The 21000-nt window shown below is 41.7% G+C and overlaps 1 protein-coding gene across 2 annotated transcripts in view; it reads right to left on the bottom strand.

The window, feature by feature from the left end:
- cntnap2a (contactin associated protein 2a) overlaps positions 1 to 21000 on the bottom strand; it is a 311365-nt gene that overhangs the window by 35699 nt on the left and 254666 nt on the right. For both annotated transcript variants that reach the window (XM_035415431.1, XM_035415432.1), the window contains exons 16-17: positions 14020 to 14190; positions 4665 to 4883 (exon numbers count right to left, since the gene is read on the bottom strand). In XM_035415431.1, the coding sequence (XP_035271322.1) occupies positions 4665 to 4883; positions 14020 to 14190 (390 nt within the window). The remainder of the gene's footprint in view (positions 1 to 4664; positions 4884 to 14019; positions 14191 to 21000) is intronic.

Raw genomic sequence — 21000 nt, 5'->3', positions numbered from 1 at the left:
ACACCACTATTTCATAATCAAAGGGTTACTATCGTATGTGATCTCAACACACAAGCTGTACATCCACAAAACAGCAACAAGCTACAATATTTCTACAGGATTATATGCATTCAGATATTAAATAAATAAAATATTCAACCATATACTAATATAACTTCTCATACAGCTATATGGAAAATGGTCATCAAGGAAGTGAATTTGACATAAATACTGGTTCTGTCATTTAAAAAAACCATCAGATAAAGATCAACAAGGTACTGCACTGAAAGGAATTTGCACCTTGTTGAATTGTAATGCAGCAAAGACCTAAGCCAAGGCTTGAAAAGTTTGTCTCATTCAATAGCAAAAATGCCTTCATGGCTCTATGACGTACCCACCGAATAAATTGAATTAGAAGAAAGTACCCATTTTGATCAGACAATGAGTACACATTAAGAGGATTATGTGACCACCACAGCTGTGAACATTATTTGTATATAGACAAGAAGAAAATTAATTCTGCCACAAAGGAGGAAGTCATGATAATCCAAGGTTTGATATTCTGCATTATTAAAACCCTCTCCAGAACACTTAAAGGATTAAAGAATAAACAAACCCTAGAAAAGTAACATCTTAAGGGTGCCTGACTAACAGCTACTTCAGGAAAAGGCAGAACTGGGCAGTAATCTGGGAGAACATATTAAATGTCAGCATTCTAAAGGACTCCATTAACATTTTACTTTGTAGTTTAATTTAATTCCTTGATTTGTGTAATGCGTTCCTCTGTTGCCGCGATCTCTCTGGTTGTGACCTGGGAGGTTATTAAACTGAATTAAACAAACCCACAGAGTCTTGAGCTAATAGAGCTGCAAGCTGATGACACTGCATTTCACGAGTGGGAAAAGGGCTACATTAATATACGAACGGTCTGCAATTAAAGCCACAATATTCTATTATTTAAGCAGCATCCCTTTAAAGAAGCACACAAACGCACTCCAGGTCCTGGGCTAATTGATGCCATCAGGAACACATAGATAGTCTGCAATTATCCTCTGTGATGTGACTTTCTTCTGTAATGCTGAAGTGTAAAAGGGCACGGTTGAGGAAGCTCAAACATTTCTTTAATTTTTATAAAACATTTTGAGAAGAAAGGCCTCCCTGACACAAGATGAGTAACAAAGCAGGAATTATGGGAAGACCACATCAGTGCTGAAAAGCGAGCTGTACTGTCACTCAAAAGGTTCGACAGTTTGTCAATCGACGTCTGAGTTCTAGTCATTTCAACATATTAAACAGCATGGAGACAGCACTTAAAACCAAATAAGATTAAAAGAAAAAGGGTCAAAAAGACCTGATTTTCAGTTACAGGAACAAAATCATCTCTTGAACATACTCATTTCCAATTAATAATAATTAATAATCATTTCCAAATAAATAAAATAAAATAATCTATAATAATATTTAATCGGATATAAAATCCTTTAAGATACAGTATATGATCAAAGGCCACTCACCACTGAGGTAAACCTGAAATGAGTTTCACTGTAAAAATAAAGTAAAAGAATCACTGTAAAGTTGTATAGTATACTTTGACCCCTTGCTCAATCCAGGTCAGGCAACTACACAGTAAAATGATAAAACAGCTCTTACAGAGCACATACGGTAACACTGGACATTTTACTGTGTACCAAAGCTCTCAGGTCCTGGCTTGGCTTTTCTACCTTTTTTGTTCAGTCAAATGTGTGTATATAAAGGATAAGCCTCCCTTGATATATCTAACAGTATATCAGGTGAAGACACACATGCATCTAAATGTTTCCCTATCCTGGTCTCAAATTCAGGAGCTAATCTACCATGCATGCCCTTATCATACAGACTATTGCCATATTTGCACGAATCTTCCCCTCTGCACGTGAACAATAACATGAATGTGCGCATGGAATCCAATGTTCACATTCAAACAGATCCGTCCAATTTGATACAACATCAGCAGCGGTTCCCTCTCTAACTCCTACTGAAGCTGACTGAACGCCACGGGCAGACCTGTATCAACTGTGAGTGCCGTGTTACACACAAAAGTTACCTACTGTCCTGACAGGTCCAGGATGCCGGCTTCCCTGCAGACACCCGTAAGGACAGAGATGAGGGTGAGATACCCAAATGGGAGGCAAAATAAGGTGAGCAAGCAAGCCAAAGGGAGACAACAAGAGAGAGAGAGAAAAATCATAGACAACAGAAGGTTAAAATAATACATGCAAGATAAAAAAAAATAATTCAAAAATGATTGTCAATGGATAAAGAAATGCAGTAAATTAAGTATGGAAATAGATTCGTTCAAAGAGCACATTTCAAAGCGCTGGTAACATTGATTGGAAGGTATATTTCAGATTTAAAGTGCTCCAATTTTTTTAATTTAATACACATACTGTATAGGACATGCATATGAATAAAAGAAACCCTCAGGAGGCTGAACATAGAGCAAGAGCAAGCGTGTTAAGAACTGCAGAGGAAAAGTCGTTTATAATATGTCATGGGACTGAGATGGAGCCAATGGAGAATGCATTGTCTGGATGCATCATAGCAATAAAACGTAAAAAAACAGACAGCATGATGATGGTGAGGCAGTGAATTGACAGAAGTTGAAAGCAGAGCAAAGTGAAGGGTCATTCTGATCTGACAGTTGCGCTCCCTTGCGCTGGCTCCAATCAAAGACAGAGGGTCAAAGACTAATACTAAATAGCTGGTAACTTGGTCATTTCAAAAGATTAGTTTTAAAGGGAAGCAGTTGTCAAGGATTAGGACCGGTTCCAAATGTCTTTGATGTCAAGTTTCATTACACTTGGCCCAAATATTTAATGTCAGCATTAGAATGCACGGCTCATGATTTTGAATTAATCTGGACAAAATTTAATTTTCATCCTTTCCGAGGCCAAATCCTTTGTTGACAGAATAGCTCATGTAAATGAGGTATTTGTAAAAGATACAGAAATTAGGAAACAATGAGCAAAGCTTTTCAAACATGTCATTTCCCCAAGGTTCCTGTAATTGTCTATTATGCAGTTCACTGTGCTAGTATGCAGTGTAGTGGTCTGTGGTGCATTTTTGTAGGGAAAAACACAATTTAAAATATAATTCTGAATCATTATTCCACTGAAAGCCAACTTTATGCATGTCATAAAAATAATATAGATTTATTAATATCTCAAGTCAGTTTTTACAATAATTTTAGTGTAAAACTAGTTTGAACTAGTCTGCTAAAATGCAGACAAGATAAGAGGGGAGTTGCATTGCAAGGTCTACCTAATGTGATTCAAAGTCATTTGTGTGAAAGAACGAGCTGAGAAATCTAATGGCCCAATGGAAGTTTAAAACAGTTTTAAACTGCTGTTTTATTAAGAAGATCCTCACTTGAGCTGAAAGAATCGCTAATACCTTCAAAGCCTTAATGAGACTTGCAGCTAATGGCAGCAAGAGGTTGTTATACTGGATCATTTTGATTGCAGAATAAACTTAAGCTAACCTCTCCCTATCTACCACCATTATTCGATATCCATGAAGGTCTATGTGCAAATGTGAGCTTAAATCAAGTTTGAGCCAGGGCTTATGATGTCAAATTAATAGTTTTCTCCATTACGCTGCTAAATTGACTTTAGCTACTACACAGTAAAACAGTTGTGAGAGTTGGCAAATATCAGCACGGCCAGAATATTACAACTGACTACCTACTTAAATGAGAAAAAAAACAAAAGTAGCTTTAGGAAAGAAATATTGGCAAAAAGAGTTGGCACTTTTGAAAAGCAATCCTCTAAAGGAATGAAAGCACTGAATAAACTAATTTTATTCCTTTTAACCTCTATCTATAGCACAGATTCAAGTTCACTTGGTGGAATGGTTAAAAAAATAGCAATCATTTCAAACAAAAGCAAGCTGAAAAGGCTCAGAATCTTGCGAAAAGCATATCACACATGAATGGATTCATAACAATAGAACTGCTAAATCCTTACACTTCAACTAATTGTTTCCTTTGTGCCACACATACAACACAAAGTACCTATACCTGCAATTACACAACACAGTGTAACATAAGAAGAAGAGATGCTTCTCCAAATACTGTCTCTGCAGAAAAACTTGATCTTGAGGTTAGATTTATCAGGTTACACCACTGCTTGACATTTTCTATGATCCGTTCTGTCTGTCGAGATAAATCTTGGGCTAAAGTCCTCAATATTTCAACACGACTGGGATAATCCCTCACAGATCTCTGCCAGTCTGAGTGTTCCATTTCATCATTACTGAACCTGTGTTATTGTCACGTTATCTCTCAGTTCCTCCCTTCCGAATGTCATGATCTCGACTTTGAACAAAAGGCAGGAGCTTGCATGCTTAATACATGGTACACTTCATGCATGTATTGTGAAACAGCAGGAAGATGTCTCTGAACTGAATCCCTGAAGCTGTGGTTTGTCCACTTGTGAGTAAGGCAGCCTAGGGAGTATGCGTGTTTTCCTGATCTGTACGAATGCATGTGTGCAGTTTCCTTGTGTGATTGCGTATGTGTGTGTGTGTGTGTTCGTGCCTGCATTTGTATTTGTTTGTGTATGTGTTCTTATGTACTGCACGTGTGTGCTTGTGTCACATACTGCTAGTTTGCGGAGGGGGAGGGGGAGGGGTGCGGGTTTTCTTACCCACGTAAAGCTGGCTGTAGAGTTCCAAGCGGGTGTGGCCCTGGGGGGGCGCCGGCCGCACCTCCTTGTACTGCTGATCCAGCTGCAGCACGGCCTCCTTCACGTTGCGCTCGGCGCTGACCCTGTGCCACTGGTCGTCGCTGAGCGGCGTGGGGGACCGCACGTTGAGCTCCACGGGCCCGTTGCCCACGTCGAAGGAGAAGCACACTACGGTGGGCGCTGCGGAGAGACGGGAGCCAGCACTCGCTTTTTCAAAAAGAAATTCAGGAAGAGCCACGAGGGAGATCTGGAGGCAAATGTTTGAGACTTTACTTTGCTAATATAATTTAATGTCTCTGCTTTGAAATGAGCTAATTAATTAATATATCGAATGTGAAATTCATTAAAAGTCCTCTGCCAAACTCAATATGAATTTGAAAATCAAAGCAGAGAGTTAGTGTTGGGCCGGTGTCCTGAGCATTCCTCAGGCATACTGGCACTGACGAAACATAGCAAACGATTACAAGATTTCACATTTCATTTAGGAATGGGTCTAGTCTTACAGAGAAGCGTGGGGGGTGGGTAATAAGGCCTTGTTTATATCTGTGATCCACAGTACGGAGTGGAAAGAGCTTGCCCTTCCAGCAGTGTTTGAAATTGAAGGCAATATAAAAGAAGAAATTTTATTTTCTGAGCATGTGGAACAACACATTTTAATTTAGTTAATTTTTCCGGCTAAAGGAAAATGGAGCAGCATACTCAAGTTGGTTATAATGCACACTCCGTTGTGTGCAAGTATGACACAAGCTGGGTGTGAACAATTTTTATTTATTTATTATTATTTTTTAAATGTTGAAATTATGTTTTCCCTGCAAATAATCTACAATCTTAATTGTTCCGATTTCAGCTGCCACTAGAAATGTTTTTAAACATGGCTTTCTTTTACCAATGTTCCCCAGAGAACAAATTAATTATTATTAATTTGGTTTTCCAGAGAAATTCTTGAAATTTAGCTGAGAGATGAGATTTGACATTTATAACAGTGATAAATAAGTTCAGTAGTTATGCCCATAAACCAACTGAAATTATCTGAGTTGAGATCAATGATTTGTTCTGAAATAAGCCCTTAGTTATTAACAGAATTCACTCGATGCATTTTGAAGAACTGAACATTTGTCATAAGAGAAGCTCCTGTAGAAAAGGTTGTTGAATACATAAAAACAGTTGGAGGCAAGACATTTTATGATATCAGGCACCAAACATTTTCAGAGGGCCAATGTTGTGAACTTGATAACACAGCATTAAAAACTAATATTCTCAAACACAGTTTTGGATTGAATGCCTTGTTTGCTAAAAGCTCAGTGAAACTTTAGTGAAGTAAGTATTTTTGATATTTATATATAACTGATTTGTGCTGCAGGTATTGACCAGCTTGGGGTTATTGTTCTTTTTTTATATTTCCTTCTCATAATAGGATTTGAAAAATAGCCACCCGACAAAATTCAAATCCATTCTTCACTCCCAGACAAAGGATTTCTCTGCTATTACATAGCAAGGCTTGATAGTTTGTTTAGAAGTTTTCAAATGCAACTCAGTTCCCAAATGGATTCACACTAATGATTCGCAATTTTAATATTCACATTCTTCTATGGAGCCGCATGACACAAGTCCCAGAGGACTGTATATTTATGGTAGGAGAGGAGAGTGCTGTTTGAGAATTAGACAGCACAAGGTGATACTTGTTGTGGTGTGTCATTTTTGGCCCCAGGGCACTTCATCATTGCAAAGTCTCTTCCCTTAAGGCACTGCTTAAACATTCCTTTTTTTTTAAACATGCAGTTAGCTTAGACAGGGGACCACAGTCACTCTGTCACAAACCTAAGAATAACTTTTTCTGTTGAAGTTAAACAGGTCACAGATGTATGACTGTCTAAGATGCCAACATTTGAGACCTTCCTTATCAACAAATATACAGACTTACTGTAGATGTCTTACAGAGTGAATAAATATTTACAATTAATGAATATTTATTACTACGCCCTTCATTATTTCAGGTATATTTATAGTACCTTTGTTGGTCTGGGGAAAGAAGATGCGGAACTAGTTTAGCACCAGGGGAATGCACTGCATGTTATGCGAATCCTACGTGTAAGCTGTAACTGAGCATATTCTAATGTTAAAACCTTACTGTGCCCATATACCATATGAACCACATCTTTAGCGTTATTACTCTCAATCTGTAATTTTAGGCTGCATTTTGCAAAATTGCTGGAGCTCCATATTGGCTGCTCATTTAACGCTTGGAAAAACTGAACAGGGGAGTCACTTGGCGTAGATATCAGGGGACTGCATCAGAAAGTCATGGCAGACACAGAGGCACCCACGGTGGGCAGGGGAAGAGCAGAGTCAGGGGTAGGCAGAGCCCCCCAGGCTGCCTGCCACTTTTGTCATACCAGTGTGGATGCGCTCACAAAAGCTGCACAGGCCCACCGTCTCCTCATTAACTCGCCATCCATCTTTATTAAGCCAGCAGTCTCACTCAAATAACCGGCTTTCCGCACGGCTGAGCCCAAATCTATAGCCGCCACGTTGGACCGGCCCAGTACGTGCCGCGCTGAACCTACACTCAAAGCTACCGAAATGAAACTAAATCTAGGTTCCAGATTTCAGCAATGAACTGAAACCTATGGAAAGCTCTCAAAATGTAAGTTCTCAGCTTTAATGCTGAGGCTAATTCCGTAGCTTCCATACAGATCCTGAAACAACAGCTTGCACACTGTGCCCGCTTATGGCTTCCATTCTGAGCCCAAAACCATGGGACCCAGACCCCCAGCTTCCATACGGTGCATAAATCCATGGATTCCGCATGGTAGCCTAAATCCATAATTTCCATACCGAACCTAAATGCACAGCAATTTCCCGCAGTATTAGGCTGGTCACTGTCCATGCTTGCATAATGGTGTTTCAGCACTGTGATTAAAGCACTTTACGCTGGCTTTCTGTCAGTCCGTCCCCTGAGCCTAGCGTCCATTAAGGCTGATGTCATAGCATTAAAGAGCGGAGAGGCGTGCCGCTAGTAGCTGCAGCCCAGCAGGGGGTGCCATTTCCCTGTTCATAAAATCCGAGCTCACACCCTGTACTGGGAGAGGACAGGACTGTCCTGCCAATCATGGCGCCACCTGCTTGGAGCAGATGTTCCAGCTGAAGGGAGTGGCAGTTCCGCTTTCTTACTCCAGCACCCCCCACACCCAGCACACACCAGGCTGCAGCCCGAGGGCATCACATCAGCATCATCACCTCTGCGTCACATCAGACTCGCCTCTCTGCCCATGTCTGTGGCCGTCCCTCTCAAGTGCAAAAGGTACAAAAAAACATACACTTAAAAGGAGCTAAGAGTTGTGGCTGAATAAACGTAATGTGAAGGCAGTGGATTTGGCTATGCTAGCGTGTGTGTGTGAGTGTGCATGTGCATGCGTGTGCGTGTGTGTTTGTGTGTGTGTGTGTGTGTGCGTGTGTGTGCATTTGCATGTGCATGTGCCTGTGTGCTTGTGCGTGTGCGTGTGTGAGTGTGTTTGTATGTGTGCATGTGCGAGTTTGTGTGCACTGGAGAGTGCAGGTTTGACAGATGCGCAGCGGCTCGGGTGACAGTGAGCTGTGGGTTCCACCTTTCTGACCCCCGTAACAGGACTGGCCCTGCTTCAGCACTCCAGCAGCTGGAACACAGCACCCATGAGGTCCTCTGCCCAGGACTGATGGCACTGCTCCAATCTCAGCTATTCAGACTGCCAAACTGAACAGGCTGTCCTGAAAATAGCCGCACTTCCAGCGGGGGAAGACTGGCCCATATCTCTCAGCTACAGTAACACACCGAAGGTCTGATCTGCAAAAAGGACTGTTAATGTAATCACATATTTGAAATTGAAATAATGTTACTGCTGCTTCTGACTAAATTGCAGCATGTAACAAACATTTTAATAACTTAAAACAAACCATAAGGAAACAATGTTCTCTTGTTCAAGCATGGTCATGGTTGGTGTAAACTCAGGGATGATCAATATCATTAAAAACTTTCCACTGTGTGAAAAGAGCAATGTGTTCCATTATCATTTTGAATTTACACCTCCAATACCTCACAGATGGATTTCAGAACAATGACTGCAAGGATAGGATCCTCATCTCTGTGATGACACTGAGTAATGGACTTGTTCCTGTAAATAATGCAGACTATCAATATCATTAAACTTTTGTATTTCTGATTTTAATAATCGCTACGAGAACCCTACACTCTATTAATACTATCAGCTTCCTTTAGTTGACACCACTGTACCTGTTTAGGCACTGTGTAGTATTATCTTTTGCACAGTATGTGCTTCTTGCACATACTGTACTTAATGACTGGAGCTAAATTTTTCTGATTAAGTTTGAAAAAAGTAAGTAAACAAAAAAATGACAGGGCCATCTTTCAGGTGGATTTAGTGTGCCATAAAATGACCTCTCTCAACTAACATCAGTTTCATAAACATGAACAAGCATGAACAAGGTTCTCTTCCATTACACTGTTCTTTACATTGGAGTCATTGGAGTCCTCAGTTTTAGTTTTTAACCAATCACCAACTGTTCCTTGTCTCATAAGTAGCAATAACCAGCTGACAGCAACAAATATGCTCAAAAATGTCCTAACATGTAGGTTAAATAATTGATGAGGAGATAGATTATCAGAGCAGTAATGCAACATGACCCATCAATCAGAAGGATTTCAGGTGGCCCCTTGGGTATCACAGAGCTCTGAAGGAGGCATTAAAACTGCTTCTTTGTTCGTCTTCCTTTGTTCAACAAAGTGCTGCTATTTTCGAGCAAGAGCAGAGAGACGAAATACGTCTGAATGAGCTCACTTGGAAATAAGGACAAAAGCAATCCGAAAGAGCATTTGAGAGAATTCATGCTTAGACCACGTCAGGCAAACAATCACTCAGGAACACTAGCGGTAAACACTAGAACTCATCAGTGGTCTGGTATGCAGGGTTAACTGGAAGCTTTCATAAAACCAGCCTCTCTCGACATGCTTTCCAGGCTACTAAATAAAACACTTCTCACTTCTACTGTAAGCACTCGGTCGCAGAGGTAGATGGGAAAAGCATCAGTTCTGCTGAATGTGAAAACAATAGCCCTCCATAAATCAGAACACGATTACTTTGCGCATCAGTTATTCATAAAAAAAAAAATATATATATATATATGTATATATATATATATATAACCGAAGGTATGGGAAATTGAACTGGGTAGGCCTATTTGTTTTTCTGCATCATAAAGCAAGATGGATTGGCTACACATGTCGCTCGCTCTGTTTTGTTTCATGTGCAAATGGAAACAAAAACACGGCGCGCTTGTTTCATGACGCTTGAGAGGGCTGAAGCTATTTCGCAGATAGAGGCCCGGCTGGCTGCTGGGAGAGCTTGCACACTATCTCAGGCAATAATTGTTCTTACAGCAAAACCTGCAATCTCTGTGTCATGTCTTCATTAAAGATGCATTCAGGCATTAAAGAGGGGCTGGCTGAAGGTGGAGGAACCTTCATCTCCGTTGGCAAAAAAAGGCAACCCGAATTCTGAATATACCCTGACCATCAGAGGAAAATACATATTCCAGAGCAGCCAAGAAATCAGAATGATTTCACAAACCGATTACCTGGATCTACTGAGGAGTGATCTGTGATAAGAATAGGAAAATAAGATCTCATTGGCTCTTCCCAGGCTCTGAAGCAGAACCACAGGCCGACCGCGTTAGACTTTACGTCAGCACTTGGAGATGACAGCATCGCAGTTTGCCCCCTTAAAAAGAGAAATGACACATTCAAACAAAACCGATTGAAAAAACAGGAGAGCGAGGCAACAGCAATTAAGCTCGGCGCACGATTTGGAGAGTGTCCAATTATAAAAAAAAAAAGAAAAAAGAAAGAAAAAAAGGGATGCAATACACTTGACGATGAATCAAATTAGCACTCCAGAGCCCAGCACTGCTGACTGGGAGAGTGTATAAAACATGAGACTATGGAGCTTAATAAATAAATTTTCCCCTGGAAATTAAAGCTCTGTCATGCCTCTGTATCTGGCATAAATATTCAAAACCATGTTGATCTTGTGAAATATTGCGGCAGACTGTTCAAACGAATTCCAGACTGTGTACTGGAGAGATGGAAGAAGCCAAAATGCTGTGCAGGTCACACACCTCCAACACCCTCGCTTAATTATGATGACGTACCATGGAGCAATTCAGTCACAACACAGCGGCTTGCAATACCCCATTTCTGCCAAAAGAGGGCACCAGCACAGCTTCAGTGATGTTTTTGAACAAGTAGAAGATGGAAAAGATGAAAAGGAATGCACTTATTTAGATAAGATTTCACCCCCAACATTTCCTTAACATCCCTAATCAAAAGGGTGTGGTGACATACATTTGAAAGAAACGTTTTGATAATGACCATCATATTCATCAAGTGGACTAAGCCTTCTGCTAGCATGTACAAAGCAGTAGGCTGGGTAAAGCCACAGCCACACTCTCACAGAATATGCCTCACAACTGCAGGGAACATCATTTTTCAAAATGCATTGAGCGCAACAATTCCACAAAGTGATACTTTCTCTCTGCACCATGTCAAAAATACAGATTTGAAATAGATTTCTCTCTCTCTCTCTATCTCTCTGTCTCTCTCTCTCTCTCTGTCTCTCTGTCTCTCTGTTTCTGTCTCTTTCTCTCTCTGTCTCTCTCTGTATGCATATTATATATATGTTTATACTAGAATCCTTACTAGAGGCCCATTAAATGAATAATTTGCCACTGATAAACAGGAAATTTCAATTTGAACCCTGAATTTGAATCTTTGGTCTGATGCTGTGAACTCTAGCTGTGAGCATTCACTGACTGCCAGCCTGTTTTCGCAGTTTTTAAGGGAGTCATTTCATGCTCTGACTGGATTTGACCAGATTTAATTTCTAGTACGAGCACAAGAAAAAGCCACCAAAATAAGGAGAAAAGATTAGGGTTGGTGCAGAAATCGATGAGAGACGTCATTGAGAGACCTGGAGAGGTTCAATTTCACAATCTCCTCTTGTAGCTCCACGCATATTGCTGCCCCGGATTCACAACTAATCCCCTACAGGTCTGAGGGCCAATGAGAACTGCTTGTCTTGGTGGGGTGGGTGGGGGGGTTAGACAGGAAGTAAATACAAGGCTTACTAGTTTTTATCCCAGACCCTGTTTATGCACACTGACACACTGACTTTTTGTGGGAGTTGCAATATCATTATGTTCCGGGGGCCCACCCTGCGAAGCCAGTTTTGGAGGCACACTCTGTAACCCTGAGAGATACAGCCAAGGACAGCCATGCCTGCTCTGTTCACATCAGGCTAGCCTGACTGGCCAGGCGAAGCTAATTAAATGCAATATTTCTCCATGTCGAGGGAAACACAGTGCTACATCTGTATAGTTTTAAGTTCTTCGCAGTATTTAAGGAACCTGACACACAGCTCTTCATATCCAAATGAAGCTGAGGCTGTTGATAGGAACATGGTTTAAGTTTTATTAAAAACATTTTCAAAGGTCTCCATTCTGAATGAGGACAACCTAGGAGTCACTGAGAAATACTAATACTGTGGTGATGTAATTGTCACCAGAAAACAGGAAACCTGGGAAGTCCATAGACACACCAGAGCAGTGAGTAATAAGTCCCTCCGCCCCAGTGTCTCCTCAATACTAATGATACCACAATTTCTTCTGATATTGAATATGAATTTGCAATGAGGCAATTACAACCCAAGGCAAGCGATGCACAGTCCTTAGCACACTTCTCCCTGGCAATGCAGTCAATATACACATAATGCTTGCCAGCGACAGCCTGCTTGCCTGGTCTGATTGATGGCATGCTGTCACCTGCCCCCCTGAAAATGTACAAAATAGGCCCTCCCTGCTCTGTCTTATCCAAAAACTTGTGACCTCCCCCCCCCACCCCCCCAACACCCTCTACTGCCATCAGGTTAACCAGTAGGGTGTAAAAATAATGAGATTTTGAGAAGTCATGTCTGAGTCATGTAAAAAAAAAAAAGAAGAGGCGAACGTAGCGACCAACTATCTTCGCCAAAGCACCTCAGCAGGGGCGACAAAGGGGGGAACATGGGGGTCCGTAATGACAGATGGAGCCTGAGACCCCCTCTCCCTCCTCCTGCTCCGTCGCTGCCCTGAGAGAGGAGCTTGGGAGCAGCCTTCTGGAGGAGCCCTGCCTCCTATCGATCGGAGCCCCGAGCGGGAGCACGGGGAGGAAGGAGGAAAGGAGGGAAAGGCTGCCAGGGACGGACCTCACAATGTGGGCCGAAAATTTCAGGGCTTAAAATCTGGGTGGTGGCCTCAAATTTTGGACAGCTCTGGGTGTGACTTCTCTTCAGAGAGAATGTGCTGGATGCCCACGTTGTTTAAGTGAGACACGGAAGGACATATGAGTTTTTTTGGGCACAGTCGGCCTGAAAAAATAAAGAAGGAGACCTATTCCAAGCGTTCCTGCTGGTTAGTTTTCCAAATCAGTTCCCATTCCTTCAAATCGCTTTCTCATGGAAAAATTGGAGGCAGAAACATAATTTGTATCACTGACTCCTCAAGCATTGGTAAGTGATTTGAAAGATTCACTTGGTTATTGAATAAACAATTTTCAACCCATGCATAAAGTCCTAGATTGATGAGTGAGGTGCAGGCAGGCTGTGTACCAATTTAAAGAAATGATTAAATTAACTGTGCAAATTGTACGCTCAAAGCAGAATTCAACCAGGTAGTATAGCTTTTCCTTGGAATCATCCTTTGTGCTGTCCTGGGTGTAGTGTGGAAGCAAGCCTCCTGGACTCTTGGCATGAAGGGAGCTGTGTGAGAGAGATATTTCACCAGCTTCTACCTCCCTGTTTTCATTTTGGCTGATATGGTAACACTCCGGGCAACTCATCCAGCATTTCAGTACTTAATTATACAGCCTATTTACTAATCCCCCCCAAAAAAGCTGATTTGGGTAAATAAACATTCGCAAGCAATTACAGGAACCGTTTTTAAACCAGAGTCTGTTCTTGGGTAGACCCAGCATTCAGAGTTTGATAAAGAGCAGTATTTGCCAAATCTGAACAAAAGAGCATAACGAGGACATTTTAATCGGCCTCAGAGAAGACACACTCTGTCACAACAACACAGAGTCGGGCCTACAGGAAAAGAGCCTGTTCTGCACCTGACGCGGCGTTCACACACACGCTGCTAAAAGCGCTCGCGCAGCACTTCTGTTCAGCGCCGAACATCACACCGCACTGCAGGGCTTTAAACTTCTGAGGGGCACAGACGCGACACGTACATTTCAGCTCCAGGCGGATGAAGTCCGTGTTGCCCAGGTTCTCCAGGAAAACGCCGTACGGGGCCGAGGTCTTGAAGTAGAAGGAGATGTCGGCGCTGGTCTCTCCCTGGAAGGTGGAGAAGTGGAGGTAGGAGGAGGGCGTGGTGAAGGACGCCGCGTTCCAGTAATTACCTGCGAGACAGATGAACGGACAGGAAAGGTCAGCTTCTTTTCAGCAAGTGATCAGAAAGCCAGCATGAGAAAGCCCGTCAGCAAAGTTTAATGCTGTGCAATGCATCCGGACGTCCTCTCATTGTGTGAGCGGTAGTCCCTCATAGCCCAGGCAAAGCTCAATTGAATTATACATCAGCTTGCGTCCTGGATCTATGAATTTGTATGAATACACAATACAATTATGCAATCCCCAGAAGAGACGCTACACACTTCCAAAAAATTAGATTAAAAATCCTTTCACTGTCAAATCACGCCAGCCTTCACTTGGCAGATCAGAGGGTTGTCCATTTCTCTGCCTGACTTCTGACCACTGGCAATCACTGATGAAATCCTGCCAAGTCCCATCCCAGACAGTCAATGATTTCAAATGTAGTTACAGTAAGTTATAGTATAAGCTCTATATTTCGGACAGGTAGTTACTATGACACAGACAAAAGAAGGATCCTAAAGTTGCACAGAAAGACTTTCAAGATTTCTGATCCATATACCATTAAAAAAACAAATAAGCTAAGCAAAATGAGAGGCTTGTTGCTGAGCAACTGAAGTCTCTGGCTTTCACACTCACTATGTAAAAGTTGTCATTGCCTTTTCTGTTTGGGAAGGGGGGGGGGGGGGCATTTTAAAATACCCAAAACTTCCTTCCGAAAATCATGCTGGGGTGAGAGCCCTGTTGGACTGAATAATTCAAACGTATAGTAGGTAGGTCTGGAACTGTTTCTGGGGGCCTAAAACAGATGGGTTCAGATTGACAGGCAATCCGGTGGAAGCTCTCTCTTCATTCAGTCAGTCAACATGGATTCCTGGCTTTCACTAGAAGTTGTGGAATAAATCACAATCACCCCAAAGTACTGAAAGGAAAATAATGTGAAGTGTACTTCCAGGCCAATAGTTTCCCAACCCCCCCCCCCCCCCCCCCCCACCCATGCGTGTGCGCTAGCTTTCATTCCAACCACAACTGAAATTTTAACAAGCTGATAATTTTTCTTCATTTGGTGCTTTTCATGTCTCATTTACCCTCTTATGTTACCCACGTTATGTCAGAAATAGCTATGCACGCCATGAAGAATAAAAGTCCCATGTCCACATTATGCTTATTGTGCTACGTAGCAAACAATTACATAAAAATGTAAATATATTTTTTAATTGACCAAATTAAAGACTGAGGTGAATCATCTGTCAGAGCAACAACAGTGGGAGAGACGAGGGGTGAACAGTACCAGAGTCGCCACTTTTTTATTCTGTTTTAATATACAATACCTGCCTGTCCTATAATTAAAAGACAACATTTACTTCAGTGCTATCTTGCTTTACTTGATAAATGAGTTTTTCCACACCTTTACACACACGTACACATGTGCCCGTGCGTGCATGTACACACGGATGCATGCACACACACACACACACACACACACACACACACACACGTGGGGCAGAGAACAAAAATTTTAATTGAAATAGATCAATGCACCTTTAAGAAAACAAACTTGCCATGGTAGATCAGTGTCGCTACGATGGAGGGCAGGCACTGAGAAAGCACATGCTTATGAAAAATGATCCGCGGTAACACTAATAATTTATAGGACAACGGGTGTGACTTATTTTATTACCTAACTGCTGCCTGGAAAGGGAGGGAAAAGTTTCATCACTGATTTTCCTTCTCTATCTCACACACACACACACACACACACGGACGCACACATGCAGACATGCACACAAACACGCGAACACGCACACACAAGCACACTGCTCAGAGTGCATGACCGAGAGGAATGAGAAGCGAGTGACAGAGAGTGTTATTCATGGTTGGTGAACACTTGGACTGCTCTCTGCTGGATCATTTCCTTGCAGGCAAATCTCAGCATGGCAGGGTGGACCTTGATAAGTACACAAAACCACCCAGATGGACCCACTTCACAAGAGCATTTTTTGCACGGCATAGAAGAGTCAGCCCGTTTACATGCAACTGAGAGTTGTCTGTCCCTAACATCTGTGTAAGAACAATGCAATGTTCGCCTCTGTGCTACGGAGATGAGATAAGATGAGATGAGGTCCACAATCCCGCAAGGGAAGGCCCAGCTTATCAGCAAGCCCCAGAAACAGCTTCGGAGTTAGTCTGCCACACACGCCGGCAGACTCTTCTCTGCTGACTCACAAACTGCATGTGTGCCTGTTGTTTGCCAATGATTTTCTGTTCCTTCTTACAGGAAGAAATAGATTATTTATTTAAAAAATACATATATTTACTTTGTTGGCAGAGAGGCAAGATATCTCAGAGGGTTAAAAGAGGACAAGCCAAATTCATGGGGCAAAACAAGCCCAAAAATTGTGATTCGATGCTATAACACTTGTCACAAGGCAATAAATACTTGAGAGAAAATGAAACAAATCATGAATTTAGCAATTACGAAACAATTGCAACACAGCACTCACCAATGCATATAAGAAGGCATAATGCAGAACTCTCAATTGTAGGTCTTAGCCATTTTATTTTCTTTTCAAATTTTCCCTCATGCAACTGCCATCTTTTTCTGCAAAACACTTGGGCTCTCTGGACAACTTCACACAGGAGGTCAGAGCTTACAGCTGATCCTTCTCCCTGAATACCGTCCCCTGACTTTCTCTGTCTGAGGACAGTAAGCACTGTTCTCGGGGATGAATAAATAAATAAATAAGTAAATCACGCCTTGACATTTACAATGGAATCAGTACATTTTCCTTCCCGCCCATGCTCCCATTTGTTTTGAACGCCTCTCCTTGTCACCGTCTGCACTGCTTAGACTAATGTGAAAAGAAGGGCAAGCTCCATTTGTTATTGCCTCTCATGGGATCAGACTCTGAAAGTGGGAAACTGACTCACATAAACAAGAGAATGCCAAACTGGTCTCCATTTCCAACTTATTGGTTGGTTACAGTTACCCAGATGAAACCTTGCCCACGTCGTCTTGCACAGTGTATGCACGTAGGTTTCTGTATGTACTGTATGTTTGCCTGTTAGCGTCTATAAATGTTTGTGCAGTACACACATCATATTGGCTTCAGATTGAAATGATCACACATGACCTGACCCAATGTGAACCAGATCTTATGGAGAGATTCGGTCAGCTTTTACTAATTTACATTATTATTTCCTTTATGGGCGGTGTGAAGGTGCAGTGAATAGCTCTGACACCTCACAGCAAGAAGGTACAGAGTTTGAATTCGGACCTTTCTGTATAGAGTTTTAATCTGGACCATGAACCTTTTTGTGTAGAGCTTGAATCACGCACACCCTTGTCCACTTGGGTTTCCGTCTGGTTCTCTTGTTTCCTCCCACAGTCCAAAGGCATTAAGTAGGCAAAATGGAGACTCTAGCCATAGGTATGAATGTGTGAGTGAATGGTGTGTGAGCCTTGCAATGGATTGATGACCTGTCCAGGTTGTATTCCTGCCTCTTTCCCACTGATTGTCGCCCCTCACCCCCCGCCCCCCCCCATTAGAAAATGGATGGATTTCCTTGTTTTTGTGACAAAAAGTATTTTTTTGTCTTACAGCTCCAAGCTTGATATGTGGTTGATAGACCACAACAAAAAAAAAAAAATGGAGCATCGCGTAGTTCTGGCAGGTCACGAGAGTCAAGCGCTCCGGCCGAATCAGCGATGGCTCAGCTGAGTGATGTTCGCCTATCACAGTACATTCACTAACAGGGCGGTCTACTTAAACAGGCTCCCTCTACTCATTCGGCTGCTCCTCCTGCATGCAAGCGCTGCACGTTGCTTCGTAAATCCCCTCCACCACCCCAGCTCCATCCCCATGCGTCAAGAATTTGCATTCTCCATTTCTATGTGTTAAGAAGTTGTACTGCTCCATCCTTATATGTTAAGAAATTGCATTTGCTCCATTCATGTGTGTTAAAAACTGCTTTGCTGCTGGATCTGTTCTGTGTGTACCCCCTAAGGGGGGGTTTGGCTGCTGGCCTCCCGGCCTTATCCACGCGGGCTGCGTGGTTGGCGGGAGAGCTCCAGAACAGAGCCATACCGCCAAACATAACTGTATTGCCTTTATTGTCAATAAAGTTCTACTTGATGACAGTGGTCCTGACAGAAACTTCTTTATGATATTGTCCACAGGTGTATTGACAGAAACATAACAAAAACATAAAAACTAAATCTTGTAAAAGTATTTTATGTTAAAACCACTGTAAAATCTAGAGTAGTAGAAATGAGTCCCAAGTGCTCCGGAGAACTGCTCTTACACAGAAGTGTGCTTTCACCACTGTCAGAACCCTCCTTCTCAGGATATCCACTGAGATGATAACTGAATAAGCGCAGGAAATCCCCTTCACTGCTAATGGCATCAATGCTGATTTACCGGAAAGGAGCACCAGCGTCGGGTGCACACTTACCACACTTTACAGTATACTTACAATCTTACAACTCTGCACACTAACACTAGTTCTGTGCTGCAAACATAGGCTCTTATGTGCTCGCCGTCCTTGTTAATCATCCGCCCTAATCTATCGGGGGTCCGGCTGCCATACACCACTCATATTGACTTCAAAATACCTGCACTGGCAAGCAATGCTCGGACTCATTCCACGCCCAGAATCCTATTTCTCTCTGCAGGCTGGTTCATGCCCTGTGATCCTTCTCTGATAGTTTCCAGTTTTCTCCATGGAGAAGACTTGCTTATATTTGGCTTTGGCTCACCAGTGATGGAATGAGTTTAGTACATAGCACAGGAGAGCAGAAGGCTTACCTATTTACCAATTCTGAACTGCACTAATTTGCTGGCTGATTTGGGATCTGTTGCTAACGCCCTTCTGCTATTTTTGTAATTGTACACAAAGTTGACATATAGTTGCTATTCCCGATTAATAGTATAATGAAGTTACTTTAGTATCTGTATTGATTGAGATGGCTCTGTGCTGCCATTTACGCAGATGAATATACACTATGATGGCTTATTTCTTATTCTAACTTTTCAGTGTAATGTCTAATGGTTTCTTAATACACTTTGATGGATTTCAAATAAAAAGTGCTTTCAAACTAATTTACATTTAAATGTATTCGTTATATCCACTGCTTTTAAAATGTATTAAGTAATTAACACAGAGAACAAAAAACTAGTGTTGACAGAACGGGGTGTTAAAACGGAAGTATAGAGGTAATTATTGAGGTAAAAGTATGACTTGCAGGCCATCATTTTGCATATAAACAGATAGAAGCTTGCTGTAAAGAAACCCCTCAGGGCTGTTTGCCAATACATGGAAGATGTTATTAACTTCACAGGTGCCACGGGACGGCAACATGCATAGGAACATCCATCACTTCCCTTATGAAAAAAAGCACAAAAATCACAATTTCACATGTGGGAAAGAAAACATGTGCCTTGAAATAGCACAGGTTACCTTCCACTCCGCTCTCATCTTATAAGTGGGATTATATTTACAGTTCACATGTACTCTTCACATTTTGGGTGTTCACGTGTGGTTTCTCTTTCACACCAGAAATCCTATTGCTTTCCCCATATTATTTCATTTGGAAAACAGACAATGTACTACTAATCAACTTGAAATAGAAGCTGCCAAATTTTTATTACTGGAGAGATATCAATGAAATAAGGAATGCATCATGTAATGCAGTGGTGTCCAGTCTTATCTGAAAAGGGCCAGTGAGGGTGAAGGTTTTTGCTGTAACACCTGATTTAACTACTTAGCTGATCATAGTCGACCTTAATAAGTAGAAGCAGGTATCTTAGCGGCTAAAACAAAAGCTGCACCCACACCGACCCTTTTGGGATAAGACTGGACACCCCTGATGTAATGAATTGTAGATCAGACTGTCAGATGGGCCAGAGGACACGCTGAGTTTGCAAAGAGTTCAGATTGATTTTTATTGAAAACTAAATAAAAAATATTTTATGTTTTGGTACCCTGCAGCACTGATATTAAATAATAAAATAAAATAATACAGTAAAAATAGCAACAACAACAAAAAAACTAACGAGTGTGTGACCTCAGCTCTCATTTTTCTTCACACTGCAGCATCTATTGTGTATCTGATACAATACATGATTCTTTAAAAAATTGCAGATGTAAGAGCTCTGCATTTCTAAACTGACAAAGTTAACAATTACTCTACCATTCCTTTAGTGCTCCAGTTGCGCATTTGAATAGCTTAGAATGACCCCATTAAAACTTAGCTGCAAGTGAGGTGAAAAACCAAGCTCTTGACTTGTTTTTAATTTAGAAATTGAACAGATGCTGTTTGCCTACCAGGGCCAAAAAAGATTATAATATGAGTGATGCAAGTTAATGAGTGCCAAGTAAAAAGGCATGAGAGTCTAAACCGAATAGCTTTGTTAAAGTCAGAACAAAGTTGATGTTCATGGAGGTCAGGGTGGCAGCACAATAAAACAGTCTGACTAGTGCCTGCGCAAGCATCGCCAGATGGCAATGCTCATTTTGGAAAAACACATCGATTCAACAAAACAAGTGATAATCCAAGTGCCAGTGAACATTGAATAGCAGCACATACACGGATGGGTGAGGTGCTGTTTTACAAAAGTAAATGAATAAGTACAATTCACTGTTTTGAACACAGTTATGCGCCGTTCAATAAGACCTGGAAAATGAAACCTTCTTCGCAGGAACGCATAAATCAAAACACAGCACGGCTCAATTTAGGATACCAATAGCTGATTCTCTTCTAACTCACATCGGAGCCAGTGCTGTCTACGAAACATGCATCATTATGTGAGGAAAACCAAAAATGTATTTCCAGTAACACT

This window comes from Anguilla anguilla, chromosome 4, assembly GCF_013347855.1.
Source record: "Anguilla anguilla isolate fAngAng1 chromosome 4, fAngAng1.pri, whole genome shotgun sequence".
Taxonomy (NCBI): Eukaryota; Metazoa; Chordata; class Actinopteri; order Anguilliformes; family Anguillidae; genus Anguilla; species Anguilla anguilla.
Note: the sequence above shows the minus strand (reverse complement) of the source record. Positions and strands in the feature narration are given on the sequence as shown.